This window comes from Trichoplusia ni, chromosome 22 (genome assembly GCF_003590095.1).
Source record: "Trichoplusia ni isolate ovarian cell line Hi5 chromosome 22, tn1, whole genome shotgun sequence".
Classification (NCBI taxonomy): Eukaryota; Metazoa; Arthropoda; class Insecta; order Lepidoptera; family Noctuidae; genus Trichoplusia; species Trichoplusia ni.
The window spans coordinates 3,470,467-3,486,080 of NC_039499.1; the positions used below are offsets into that span (position 1 = coordinate 3,470,467).

The 15,614-nt window shown below is 34.0% G+C and overlaps 1 protein-coding gene across 1 annotated transcript; it reads right to left on the reverse strand.

The window, feature by feature from the left end:
• Positions 1-90: 90 nt before the first annotated feature.
• On the reverse strand, positions 91-3,698 carry LOC113504512 (cilia- and flagella-associated protein 299-like). The gene is made up of 4 exons (XM_026886845.1): positions 3,398-3,698; positions 2,850-3,027; positions 2,227-2,424; positions 91-396 (listed from the first exon to the last, which is right to left on the reverse strand). The coding sequence occupies exons 1-4, from the start codon at positions 3,565-3,567 to the stop codon at positions 226-228; spliced, it is 717 nt and encodes a 238-aa protein (XP_026742646.1). The 5' UTR covers positions 3,568-3,698; the 3' UTR covers positions 91-225.
• Positions 3,699-15,614: the final 11,916 nt, after the last annotated feature.

Here is a 15,614-nt window from a genome sequence, read left to right on the forward strand (position 1 = left end):
ATCTCCTACAACCATTGGTGTGATTCACGAATGCAAGTTTTCAGTCTGGGTGTCTTTTTGCATGTGACTTGAATGTTTATGAAGCCCGCGACACGAAGATTAAAATTCCTTAATACGGAGTCGTTTTTCAAAACAAAGAAACTCTTTGATCTTTCATCGCTCACATAGCGCATTGGGTCGCCTCCTAGCATAGCGCGGACACTTTACTAGTTTCGCTAGCACATATCAACTTCTTCTCCTTACAACATGGTCGTATAGTTCGATCTGAGTGTATCTCGGTGAGTTTATTCTTTGCTTGGTGGTGTTCTGCCCCGGGTCCTGTTGGGGATCGGGACAAATGATCTTGTGGTCGTGACGGTTTTGGAATAGCAACCCTCTGTCTGGATCCATAACTGGCTGCAATGAGAAAATGTATCAACAATTATAATGACAAAAATAGAAAAATAATAAAGTTCATCACTAACGAAAACGTTTATTATTGGCGCGAAATGAAGACATAAGAAGCTATTACTACCGATCTAGTCTTTCTTTTTTCTAGCTTATAGTATCCTACTGCTGGACAAAGGCCTACGCTGAATCCTCCCACGCTACCGTGGAAAATTTTAATGATTTTTTTTTTGGCCATTTACATAACATTTTTGCACACACGTTATTAGTTACATTTTACGAAACAGTATTTCAATCAAGTTATATTTCCAACAGTTTTGCAGCAAAATTCAGCAGTATTTTTATGGAAAATTGGCAACACCTTACACAGCGATTTTTAAATATTACGTGCTCCTATCAAAGCTCTATCTTTCACCGGCAGCTGTTGCAATTGTTTGCATGTTTGGTGAGCGCTCTCTCGTAAATCATACTAGAGAGCCAATATTATAATAGAATTTTAAATATAACTAAAATACGATGGCAAACAAATTTGTTTACTCCCGATGACGTTGGCAAATTCAATTCTAACATTTATCATTTTCGTCTCTCTAAATTTAGATGTAGTTTTTTTAATCAATAGATTTAATGAGGTTTTCGAAACACTGAGTATTTTAATGGTTTATTTTATTTTTCTTAAATAACTCAAACAACGCATACATGAGATTTATCTAAAATTATTCTTTTCTTTTCTTATATTATAAATTTTCTTTCATTCTATTATTTCTGTAAAATCTGCAATGACCAAGCATGACACGGTCTGAACGGCAAGTTCCTTAACTTTTTTCTTACAAATTGGTGATCAAACGAACTCGTAAATAATTAAACTTTCTAATGAGGAAAGGAGGACTTTGAAGGAGTTTAACGAAGCCATTACTTGGTTAAGTTTTTATTGAATAACGTTTACCAGCAGATTTTGAACGTAAACTACATGAAAGTGAATTTATAAATAGTACTGTCTCCATAGATTTTGGTTTTGGTGTGTCATTTTATAAAAACCCCTTAAATAAATAACCGATTGATATATTTCAGTGCGGTTAGTATGATTAATTTAATTATCTTTATTGTTGGATTTTAGACGCATTCTATTTTTAAACTGTGTTTTTTGATAAAACTTAAGGTCATTAAAGATTCAAAACAAATTGATTATAGTAAGGAATGATTTGCATACTTTGCGACATATTTTGCTCAATACAGGGGAACAAAGTTTGAGAACTATGCAATAATGTTCGCGAAGTGATGCAAGACGTCGATATCGTTCGCCGAAATATCTAACCTCGAGGTTTCAGAGTATATCAGGTTTCAAGAAACATTTTAAATATCTACAAGTAATCAAATTTTATTATTAACGATAATAGTACCTATCAGTCACTTTTTTTCTTTCCTGTTGTGTTATATTAATAATAAGTTGAAAAACTATGACCATTCCAACGGCTGCTTACTCGAATTCAATTTTTATCTATTAATATTTTAACTATTCCACAATCACGGTCAAGAGTTTGTTATACGCTGGACATATAACCGACTGATATACGGACTTTCGAATAGACTTGCGGAGCCGAAAATTGTTTATATTTTACATTTTGGTTATGGAACCCTAACAGCTAGGCAGGCCTTTGTTCTACAGTGTGACAAGACGCTAACATCATCATCATCAGCCCATATTCATCCATTGCTGGACATATTCGCAATTGACTACCAAAGACTCCCCAATCGATTGACACCAACGTCATCGATGTCTATCTTCATCCGACTAACAAACGCTATAATATTATACAACCGAATAACAATAATGAATATTACCTTATAATTCCTGCTAATATTACTGCGAACGGTTCCATGACGCCAGTGATAGTATCCGAGATCATTGTCCCTGGGCCACAGCATCTTGCCTCCCTTGAAGAACGGGGTCCAGTTCTCAGATATGAGTCTGTGCGCGTAGTCGATGTAGCCTGATATCTCGAAACCACCCTTCGTGAAGTGGCGGATGAAGATTATGGACTAGAAGATGAGAATGGAGGTTTGTTATACGTATTAATGTTTTTTGATAATGGTGATAAATATAACTATGTATAATTTGGAATAGAATAACGAGCCGCTCGTTGAAATATCCTACTTTTTCTAAGTTCATTACCTCAATAAAATTGTGATTTGAAATGCTTTTGATACATCCTGACCCATTGGCGCTTTTTATCGGTTGTCCAGACGCTTGCGAATCAGGTGTTGTTCCCATTAAGCATTAAATCCACGGAAGTTGATGATGCGGCATCTATGTAGGTTGTTCTAATAACTGATACCTACCGTTAGGTTACATATGGGAAATGGCTAGGTCGGACAAAAAAACACTATTTTTCTTCCTGACTATCGATATTTTCTAATTGGTGGAAAAATTAAAACCACGAAAGTGCTCAAATGTCTAAGTTTACCTGTAGCAAGCCCACTCTGTTAGCTCGTTCTCTGACAGCTAGTTCCCTATTGAAGGAGTCATTTAAGTTGGCTCCCTCGCTGACCAGCACATACGGCTTGCCTTTAGGGTACACGATCTCATGTATGACTTCACGACGGTTGTAGAATTCCCTCTCAGTCAACGTGTCACCATAGGCCCTGAAAATGAATGTTCAAAGAAATTTACTCGCAGTACTCTGGTTCTTAAGGTAACGTATCTAATGGGTAACAGGTTACCCTCCTATGATATACTCGTATATAAGGTATTAAGTTACTCTTAGAACATGCATGCTCTTATATAAAAGTCATCTCGAACCATTAGAGACAATGTCCAAATTTGATATAGCTACTTTTTCGGTCTTTATTATTTTTACCTCTAAGAATATCATTCTTATCATCATTTCGACTGATACAATCATAATTCACAATGGAAGTTCATCGTACTTTATCTGTGATAAAACGCGAGGGCCTAGACTATACATAATGGACTCATTATAGATGCTGTTTTATACAAGTAAATTGTAAGTACCTGTATCCAAGAGCCGCGATAGTTCTGGCAGATGCTATGCTCCTCAAATTCCTGAGATCAGCGATTTCTATGAGCGAATCCAAATAGTCCTCCCACGTCTCGAAGTGAAGCAATTTTCTGTCGGCTTCTATCCCCGGCGCGTATTCGTTTTTCTTCTCTGCCATCGCCATTTTTAAGGATTAATAAAAAAATCTATAAAAAAATAATCTAATGTAAAAGTCAAAAATAAATTTTCATCTCAAAAGCTCAGTTACAAATTGACAGCGCCAGAGGTGACGAGAATTTGGAGTATTTTAAAAGTTTTTTTTTAAGTTTTGGCCCACAGAGATCTGGTCGTATAATTTTAAGGTTTTAATCAATGCGGCATTGCTTCAAACCTCTTTAGATTCTAGTATATTACTTCAAACTTCAACACACCTGTATCGGTAATATTATGGCGAGCAAAAAATTTTTTTCGTATGGCACTCACCGTAAATTCTTACATTTTCTAAAAGAACATAACGTCCGGGCACTAATCGAGCTTCAGACAAATGAAATAACAAGTATAAAATGGAAATAGATTTCTCTCTTCTCTTCTTTTTACTCGAGAATGCCAGAGCAGTTAATACTGCGTAGTTTCATAACTGAAATTATAGTTACATCATATTTTTTGTACTCTCCACTCTTTATGCTAACCCGGGCTAAAGATAGGTTACGTGGAAATTAAAGAGAAATTCAGATTGTTTTCCTGTTAACCAATTAGTACGAAATTCATCGTATTTGTGGATGAAAAATTTGCTCTTTTTGTTGCTTTCTTCGAAAGCTTAAATACGGTAAGAGCTAATCGAAATCCTAATCCGCATTTTCACACAAATTAAACAGCTCAATCCTCTTTTTTGTAATACAATTTCACTGAAAATAGCCAAAAAGGTTTTGAGGTTGAATAAATTCGAAGTCACTTCATGCGCTTCATACTTCTAATATTGTTGAAATGAAACTACTTTTACGGAATTTATCGCGGTTTAATTTTAGATTTTAGTTCCCGACGTTTAGGTCGGACCACAAATAATTAATTAAAATATGAAGGTAGAACGAGCAACATCTTCTGTCAAGACGAACACCATCTCAGTCTACCCGTGACCTATACCTGCAAAGGTGTCCAAACGTAGGAAACTAAAATGTAAAATTAAACCGCGATAAAATCCGTAAAAGTAGTTTCATTTCAATGTCTATTACGCGTAATTCTAATATTGTCTTGAAAGCGAATAGTTTCTGTTAATATTTAATGTGAAGACGGCATTCGATTCATATCACATTTCCATTACATCTGAAGCATCCTTTTGCCATTTATTTAAATATTAATATTGTCTCTTTATATTGCCGATTGTGATTTCCCTTTGTTATGTTAACGATATTCTTGATGTTTATTTATGGTTCACGCTGTTTTAGGGGTTTGGGTAGGTTGACTTTAGTGGTGCAGCGTTAGATAAGTACCTAATAGTGTAATATGGTCTTCCGTTTTTTTTTTCATTATGACCAAAATTGGATTGCCCCTTAGAGGTGTAAGTTGAATTAAGATGAAAATATTTTAGTGTCTAGTTTTCAATTTCGCATGATGAAAATTACGTCACGTATTTCGAATATTGCGACACCAAATTAAGAATCTACGTGAAGTGGCTCAAAATGCATTGTAGCAATGTCAAGTAATATCCATAGCATACTCGATATTCTTGTTACTCGTAGTTAAGTCACCCTGATTTTCGTAGTAAAGTGGACTGGACAGTCGTTACACATTTGACATTATTCAAGTCGACAATAAATTAAAGCTCGCAGTCAACTCGACTTGACATACGTAACTGAACCTGAACTCGTTCTGAAGCTCTCTCTCACTAAAGTCGCTAACTAACGTTCTCAGAATGTACATGTTTTGTATCTCCTTGACGCTTGAAGCCAAGCCGACTTGATATTTTCAGTAAGGTAGTCGACCTTATATTATATTTGGCGTATCCAAAGCACAACACGTTATTAATAATAGGTGCGTAAAATAAGCAATACAAATAACCAATGTAAACTGTACAACATACCTGCGTTGTCAGTGTATACCACAAAATTCCAATTTTGAGGTTAAATTAACTAGTAATTAAACAGTGAGGTTTCAATATCCATTGCCTTTGTGGTCTTGTTAATGTGGTTAATGTTAATTGTAAACTATGAAATTACAGTTTAGTTTATACGTAGGTACTACTAGCTGATTCAGCGAATCTGAGTATCTTGGGACATATGACTTAAATGTTTGTGTAACCCTCCCTGGCACAAATAATCAATATAATAATTATATGAATACGGAAGTCATCTTTAAAAAAAATGTTTCTATGCTAGCTTGTCGCTTCGTGGCAATTGATTGGGCATTTCCCTCTTTACTTCAAGTCTGCACCAACGGAAAAGCACCTTTATTGTGCCAGTCGGAGTTATTGTCGAAAATCACGCGAATCCGCATGCAGGGGATTATGACTTCATACTACCCACAGATGTCAACAATTTTGATCGTTTTCATACATCACGTAGTTGACATACTATTTGTGTGATTACGTTTTATCAGTCTTGCAGATATTTGTCACGATTGTTCCTGTAGCCAATTCATCCTTCACATTCTGTTTACGTTGCAATAATATGTTTCTTTTATTTGTTTCAAACTACTTTAAAAGGAATCTAGTACAGAGAATGCTTAAGGCAAATGCACTTCAGACTGAAAAATGTGAATAGTTTTTTTTTACTTGCTAGTGGACTAACTTACTTATTTTTTACCTTTTAGTGTCCTCATCATCAGTTTGTAACTTTTGCCAAGCGTTTACTACTTATACACCGTGATTTTTTAGTCGTCTTACAAAAGCAGCCCAGTTCATGTATCCAATGACTAGAACACGTTCACGATAAAAAAATAGGTATTTATGAGATTTGAAAAAAAATGCCATTTTTATTCAATATTATGATGCAATTCGTAGTTTTGTAGAAACACAGCTCTGTTGCGAGCGCGGTCCGAGCCTTGTATCAATGGTGATTTATCATTTTTAAGAGTATATTTCAGATTTCTCTTGTTTAATTTTCTTCGTACCTACTTATTATCTTGTTGATGATAAACAAATAATAATCGCGCCTAGGGGTATTTACGTCGGATACATCAACTGGGCTGCTTTTGTAAGACGACTAAAAAATCACCGTGTATATTGGACATACCGTGTCTTTTGCCTACACACAAAATTTTAAAACATCTCCCTATCAGAGGACTTTTTGGGACCTCGTCTGCCTTTCAAAAAATTAACTTTCCGATATCGCGTGGGTTTTAAAACGATTTGCGTAACATCACTTGACATTTAGGGATGTGGTAGAGTGTTTCGGTTTTTGGATACATGTCATTATTTGAATTAATGATATGTGGGTAGATATTGGGAAAATGTTTTCTAGCGTTGAAATTGTAATTAAAATTGAAAGCTTTTTAAAGACTCGCATCAATGCGAATTTCGTTGAAATAAGCAAAAAATTGACCGTATAACCGTATGATGACCGTATAAAATGTTGTTTAAAATCGATTTTTATTATTGTTTATAACGGCTCTTGAGATACAGCCTGGTGACAGATAAACATATCTTAACTAGTAGAATGCCTCCTCCCGACTGATAACGATTATCAATTGCAAAAATAGGTAGAATTTCCGTTATATACTTTCCAAATGCTTTGACTAAAACATAAAAGATACCAATATTTACTCTAAACCACTCTAACATCTTACATCATTAAAGGCCATTACCCTTCCATGAAGTCTCTCTGAATCTTTAAAAGGACAGTTTTTAATCTATGTGCATATAGGAAATAAGATCCATCTTGTGCTCATGCAACACTTGCACGTAATTCAATTTGCTGTCTCAGCTCCTTGAAAACGCGCGGCGGATACATACCCATTAAAAAGAGATGATGAAATAATTGAAACACAGTATCTGTATTGAGAAACGCAAGACGGTAAGTTTTTTAATATTAAACTAGCTACTCAACCCTGCTTCGCACTGGTGCAATGCTAATTTACCGACAGATTTTCTTGAACCACCTTAGCAAACACAACTTCGCAAATAAATTTCGTTTAAGAACGAAATTTTATCAAAAAAATGGTTATACCTTATAAGAAAGATATGCTGTTGCGCCTGCTACTATCTAGGTACTAATACTGAAATACCGCGATTGTAACTAGATGCTAACTTAAATATTCATCAAGGAACCACCACACACTACCATGGCAGTTATAACGACGACTTAGACCAAATTAACCCTCAATGATTACAATACCAGTATGGTGAACCGTAAGGTACCAACTTATTGTAATACAATGGGATAAGATGACAGGACAGGTGTTCCAAGTTTAATTTGGGACAAGGGCCGTATATATTAATATAGATTTAACGACAACCATTCAAATATCCAATTATGAATGCACCTTTACCACTAGAAGTCGGGAAAACTTGGTTGATTGTTTTGTTTCCCGCCACTTGGGTTAGGATTCGTTTTTGTTATGATGAAGGTAGATTTTGGTCTAAAATTTTAGATGATTAAAACTGTTTTCAGCAGAGATTTTTGGAGCTTGTTTCCTTCTGGACTCTTAGCACAGGATAAAATATTATTTAACTAAAGAGGTGGCATGAATAAAGTTGCATCCTTGCATCCATTACGAATCAGGTTTTAATTAAGATTTAGCGACTGATTCTCGAGTACGTCTCCAACAGAAGAATAAAATTGAATAAGATTAAATGAAAGCGTAAAATTCACGGTCATTACTGAAGGAACTTGCAAATCGTTCAGAATAAACCTATGAAGCATCTAAATTGAGCAGAAGAAAGTGCTCTCTAACGACAACTTCTTTTAAACCAAGTATAAGATTTGAAAGGCCCTTCAGACTTTTCCGGAGTTAACATTTATCGAGTTTATGCAAATGCGAATTGAAATGAATTCATGAAGCTCTACCAAATAATAAATCGGAAATACTTTTTTTTTTCTCTATTGTTATATTTTATATAAAATTTTGAATTCCTATGATATTGCCATACTAGTGAAAATAAAAATAGTAGAATATTTGTTTCGTAGAAATGTATTGTTCGGGAGTCAAAAGGATCTGATTGTCGTGTGAAACCAAACAAATAATCAATTTCAATAGATAGTAGGCATATTGAATGGAGAGTCGTAGCTTTATATTTATATAACAATGTATTTATATTCATTACTGGAAGATTTAGTACTTCTAGTTAAAATACCACAGTATAATTTTATCAAGCGTCCACAACATACCATTCAGAGATTTCAGCCCAGTAACAGAAATGTTGAGCAATTATTATCATTAAAATATTCTTTATTACAATCCGCAATTAAAAAACGAACAGCAGTACATTGCAAGTAAGCGCCTGAAAGTATTTTTTATAATTACGGTGATATTAAACTTGCTGGTCCGACGAACTTTGCTTGGCTGGGCTGATTCGTGAACCTAAACTATTCAAGGCACCTACTAAACCATACAAAAAAAGCATTCAAATCGGCCTAGCCCTTTGAAAGGAGTTCAGTGACAAACACACGTAAAAGATAGTAAAATAATGCAAATCACAGCACAATTATCTTTAAAATAAAAGCCAAAACAGCAAATAGTAGATTAAAATTATTAAGAGGGATATCTAAAGCAAAACGTTCGTACGTATCTAGGTGTAGTAAAACAGTAATATAAATACGAACAAGGTACAAGACAAGCAGACATTAGCATTCTAGAGGTCCTGTTATACTGGGATAAGCAAAGTTTTGTGGATCTACGTCATAACTCGTAATAAGATGTTGACTGTGGACCTATCACAACATCTTGAACTAAGACCGTGACTATTATGGAACAGAGATGAAGCTCTACGTGGTGTAGTGCTGTCTCGCTCCCACATCTAAACAGTTTCACTTTAAGAGGTGGTGGTACATACCTTGAAGAAGTAATTGTGGTAGGAAAGCGTGCATTTAGTTTGTGTCGCTATATTGCAATGATAACATGAAACTGTACCTAAGTTCTATACTATAATTTATTCTAATAAATTCTGAAGAAAGATAAAAAAGCACGTGTATTATTTGGTCCATTTCAAGCCTTTATCACGTTTTGTACTTCACTGCTTTTGTATTCATAGTGTTCACGGTAGGTGGCGGGGTTGTTACTTGTCTGCATGTATTCATGCATATCTATGTTTTATTACTAAAATTGAGAAACTTATATTTTTCTTTCCATAATACTTGAAATATACTTACATTATAGTTAAATGCATTATCTTATTATTACTTAGTGGTTTTTTTTTTGTTCAATTCCCATCCTTCTTTAAAATAATAAAAGTCATTTGAAGCTGGTTTCTGAAACACATTTTACAAATAATTAATGATATTTTATTTAAAGTCAAACTTTAGTAGAATCAACTATTAATAAATTATTAGGCTAACTTAAAATATACATTTTTTAATTTATTTATCTTTAAACAAAAAGGTAGGTAACTTATTAACTAAGCCCCACAAAACCACAAACCTATTGTTATAGATACTTTATCATTCATTTATTTTATCGATTAAAAAGGAAGTAAATTGAATATACTTCCTCAACACATATCCTGAATGAAGAGTCAGACCTATTTTGATCCTTATCTCAAACGAATGAATTTATGAGCTTCTAGTAGAAAACAATCATCATAAAGTGAAAAAGGAAAACCAACCTTTCCTTCAGTGACTCGTCATAAACTCAAAATCTCTTGATATGAGATATTTGTTTAGAAAAGTAAAAAGAAAAACGATCCCTGTAAAGTTAATTAAACGGAAAATATACTCGTTTAATGGTTACTAACATATTTCTATAACATTTTAAAGAAGGATTCTCGCTCTTAGGAATTTAATGTTCGTGTCATGGCTATTTGAAAAAAAAACATTCAAATCACATGGCAGCAAGACACCCAGACTCAGCAACATAGCATCTTCATGTACCTACTAAGGCTATCCGTGCAGTCAAAAAATAAATAGTGGTTCCCTTGTGGTACAGAAATCGCAATATTTACTTATAGTAATATAGGTCATGTGATTTCGACCTCGCTGGCTAGTGTATGAAAAGTACGGAAAATTTCTAAGTTTCCGACTTACACTGGACCGGTTTTTTAAGTTTACCATTTGAATCCCAAATAACTATTTTTTAATCTTTAACTAAATGCAGATGTAAACATTGAATAACCGGTTTAAGTACTTTATGGCTAAACAGATTTAAAACAAATCTTGATTAAGCCCTTTCTTAGCATTACAAATGAGTTTCTAACGTAGAGGTCGAATATTGACCTTACGGTCACCCCATCAATAAAATCTAAGTAATAATCCGAGAAACTGTTCCACAAACTCCGTACCCAGAGGATAAAACAAGAACCTCTAACTAAGGCTCTGTCGGTCTGTCTATCCATCTTTGATTTCGCTTTAACAGATACTTAAAAGAATAAAGTAAATGTTGAAGTTGGCTCGCATTCAACATATTTCAGCCGTTGTTTTTAGATTATTAGGTATAATTAATATGATTATTAATTGTACACAAAACTGTAGAACGTATACTGATTATACGGAACCTTGAGCATACAGTTTAGTAGGTAAAGCTTTTAAATAATTTTTAACTATAAAAACAGTCGTATAACTGGGATGTTATAAACACTCTAAAGTCGAGGTCTCACGATTATAACAATTAAAATATACTCATTTTTTTCTGAATATCGCTCAAATTATGAAAGTAAAAAGACAAGGACAATATAAATATTTTTTACATGATGTTGACCACATCACTAAAATAATTTTATGACCACACCAATCTGAGGATAACAAAAATCCACTTAAGTCGAAATCAAGAAGCACGAAATTCCTTTTTCTCATAATATCAAAGGGGATCTAGGGGTCGGGTAAAATATTATAATATCTGTGGGATCAGTGGGTTGTATCAATGTATGTGCATGAAATTTGTTTTGTTTACGGAAACTAATGTTCTGTCGATATTTTGAATAGTTGTTTTTTGTTTAATTTTCGGTACATACCTTTACTTTTTGTAATGAAATTCGTACTCCCTCGGGGGAGGAAATGGGTTGTGTCAATTTTTTACTGATTAAGCCAGAACCGATGTGCTACGTCATCCACGTTTTTGTGTCGCTGTATGAGAATGCGTTGCAATCCTCCATACACCCGTATTAAAAGCCTGTTTGTTATACTGAATATATTTCAAGAGACATTTAATTTTTTTCCAAAAGAAAAACGTTAAAAGGTGTCATTCAACAAGATTTTTAAACTTTAATGTTGCCATTTATTTCACTTCCTTGTAAACAAGAGGAAGTCTTATTTAATCACTTTTAACCGAAAATTACCTTATAGCCTACGATTATATAAAATTCAAAGTTGAATAACTCTCAAAAGAATTCTAATTAAGATTGTTTACAAAAGCCCTTCATTATGGAGAGCGAACGGACATTTTTAGCTAATACATCACTTTTAGGATGGACGAAATATAAACAATATTACTGAAACATATCATTGGTGGCCAATGAAAAAGGAGTACCTACCAGTTTTAGTGACACATTTAAAAACGGACTCTTAACTTATTCTCACTCTTAACTCTAATGGTTAGGTTCAAAGAAATAATAAAAACAGTTTAAGCGTAAAAAAAATGCCCTGAGGATCTCAAAATTTTATGGAAACGTCATTTTGTATGTATTTTGTCAATCGATTAGATTCAGGTGTCATGTGAGCTGTCATCCTCATACATTCGAGCGCTTTCTATCAACTTTTTATTTGTTACTTTGCCAGAGGGGCCGCTAAGTAAACGCTAATACTTTTACTTAATTTTATAAGCTTTTTCCATTGAGTATATTTTAATAAATCTCTCTGCAATGTAGAGCTTACTCAGGTACTTGCTCCATTTAACGTACCACCTTGACTCCTTAGGGAGATCACACATCGTAAATCAGTAACAAACACGTTTCTTATTTCTAAGGAAACTGTGTAAATTACTTTTTCTGGATACCATTTGCTGATGTATTTCGTTATGCATTGTTGATTTCACAATGGTTATTTGACTCGGAGCTCGTGGCTAAGCTATAACTAAATAGTTGATCGATCACAGAATAAAATACGGTTGATACGGTCCGTCCGTGGATGGGTGACCAAACACGTCGCTCCTTGTAAAGCACTTTCGGTTAAACTGGAAGAGACCAAAAAGAGCAAATGATAGTCTGGTACAAAAATTCAAGACGTGTCGCCACCTGGAACTGAGTTGCTGACGTCAGCTTTGTTCAGCCCAAAAATAGTAAAATGAATTACCTAGTCAACCTACTACTCAATTCCAATTCTTATAATCACAACTTTCTAGCTTCACTTATACACACATTTGACACATTGAAAGTAAAACAAATCATGCTCTAAGAGTTTGTTGTTATAACTATATTCTTATTCATACACATGAAACAATCATAATGTTTTACATAAAGTCAAAGTGTACAAAATCAACTAGTTCATGCTTCGTTAGGACTCCACTGTTTGTGTCGAGTTGATGTGTTCCCTCTGTTCTTGGTAAACATGCAAACATACATTTTCGCGTGGCCAGGAAACGCGCGACAATTTCGATGTTTTTTTAAGTAAGATGTTCTTAGTGTACCTTGAAAATACGATATTATAAATGATATAAAAATAAAAACAAGAGGTAAAAACCATTTTATAATTTTTATGTTAAGTATGTTGCAATACTCGGGTTCTTTCAAACACTTTTAAAAACATACTTTGAAATACCTATTAATCAATCTGCACTTGATCGAAGCTCTGAAGATCAAAAATTCATTACTACAAGTGCATCAGGATTCATGTCAAGTAAAGTGATTTTCTTGAAAATTCTGAAAGGTATGTTGATAAATTAAGCTTAGGTTATGCTGGTAACTAAGAAGTAAGAACTTGAAAACATTTTTGTTAAATCTAATATAGACTCCTATTCAAGCGCGTCTATTCACTTACATTTGTTAGCAGCTTTATCGACTTCGCTCAATTTTTCGGAAAATTTGTTCTGATGCATCCAGATTGTTACGCCATCTCATCCTCGTCGTCACATTACGTTGGATGAATACTACATATACAATACACCATACTTTACCCCAAGAATAATCGGGCAAATGACAAAGAGTCATCCTATTTAAAACTTGGTCTTTGACACCAACATCAGCTTCGAATATTTGATATATGACCAAACCTAAAACTATAGTCTTATTCATCATTATTTTGTTAGACATAATTTACATTTGTATTTGTTATAAATTTGTTATTTGTTATAAATTTATATTTGTTAAAACCCATGTGCTAACTTAGTAGCCAACCATTATGAAACACGCATATTTGTCCTTTTTACTCAGTCTCACAGGAAAGTTACAATTGTTCCAACGATTCACGACAACTGTGTAATACTGTTCGTTTTGTTAGTGGAGTGGACTCAATTATTTATTAACACGGGGATAAAGGGATTAGTGCCAAAGGCATTGCTGGGAGCTAGAAAGGGTGTCTATTATGTAAAATGATGTATTTTCAAGTCTTACTTAGTGCTTTAATTATTGTTGTGAGAAGCAAATCAAATGGACAGTGGGACAGTAAAATGGGTAGAATGTACATTAGATAAGCTCTCAAGAATTTTAATTGCCTTCATTTTGTTTTTATTTGGATTACCGGTGACTTTATAGTTTTTACCGATGCGAATTACCTTGGCCCTGCCATTAGGCCTTAAAAAAACATTGATCATTCGTGATCAAAGCAAAATCGCCACGGCATCTTCAATACAATTGATTCAGGTGACGTCATTTTTGCCATTTTGCACATGCATAAGTTCTTTAAAAGTCAGTTAACACGTGATGCAACGAAAAACGTGGTCAATTAAAAAGTCGGCAAAAAGATTTACTATAAACTCTTTTCTCATTTTTCCACAACAATAGCTTTTAAAACGTAATGAAACCTCCATAATGCAACCTGGTGCTACCACAGTACCGTAATGAACTATTTATCGCACTAAAAGTCGTCGTTAAGTCACCGCGGCGGGCTAACGGCCGAGTTATTAGAAGCAGGCGACAATGCTGTGTGATTGTGTGAAGTGAGCTGGCGCGGCCAATAACTGGATACTACTATGGAAACTCACTATGTATACTTAAACGTACCTTAAAATTAAAAAAATGCATGAGACAACATGGTCCTGTCTTCCCTGTTGAACTTGAACCTATACAGAACTTAGATTGGCAGCAAAATAATGGGTAAAATAGTTAGAAAAAAAGTGGTTATGATATAAAATTATAAAATACTACAAAATATTGGCTTAAGTAGCTTTCAGTTTAAACAAATAATAGTACTACCCATTTAGAAGTATTTTATCGTTCTAAACACAAACGGATAATTTACGGTGTGACATTAAATAATAGTTTTCAACTAGCATCAAGAATAAGTAATGCACAGATGGTTTATCCATAAAGAAGTAACTAAGACTCCTTACCTCCTCTATGTGACTTATGTAAAACAGAATGTTTACAAAAAGAAATACGAAAAAGTGAAACACTTCTCAAGTACTATAGTAGGGGCGGTGACACATAGACTGCCAACAGACTATAACTGTAACTGAACATAACAATATAATACTTTAAACTATTAGAGCTTTGCTCTGTTTGTTTGTTGTCTGCATTTTTCTGTTAAAGTATCGCAATCTCTGGTACTAGCGGTGTCTACAAGAAATGCCATTTTTTTAATATGGAGATTATTTTAAAAAGGTTTATTTACGGATTAGTGGGCTAATACGCGATTAATAAAAATGTTATATTATAAATGTGGAAGTTTTTAACTATGAATTTAGACGATACGAGTGATTGAGGTATTTCTTTCTAACTTTGGGGTTTTTTGCTATGTTGCTTGAATATTATGTATACCTTTAATACGGGATTCGTATTTATGAAAAAAAAACACATCTAGAAACTAGCTAAAAAAATCAAGTCATGTTATTTTCGAAGTAATTTTAAGATATAAATCCTGTATATACATATCACACTATATTATTAAGACCCTACTTACTTTGTAGTCTCGTAATAAAACGGCTTGCACGCCATCCAAAATACTTCACTCAGAAGCGAACAACGATATAAAGTTTCCCCTTAAAACAGCAAAGAAA

Bases quoted from the DNA above. Each gene is read 5' to 3' on its own strand.
- LOC113504512 (XM_026886845.1), bottom strand. From the start codon at position 3,567: ATGGCGATGGCAGAGAAGAAAAACGAATACGCGCCGGGGATAGAAGCC. The intron at 3,028-3,397 runs GTACTTACAATT...ATTCATTTTCAG, and splicing joins ATCGCGGCTCTTGGATACAG to GGCCTATGGTGACACGTTGA. The intron at 397-2,226 runs GTAATATTCATT...TTCTCATTGCAG, and splicing joins ATATTAGCAGGAATTATAAG to CCAGTTATGGATCCAGACAG.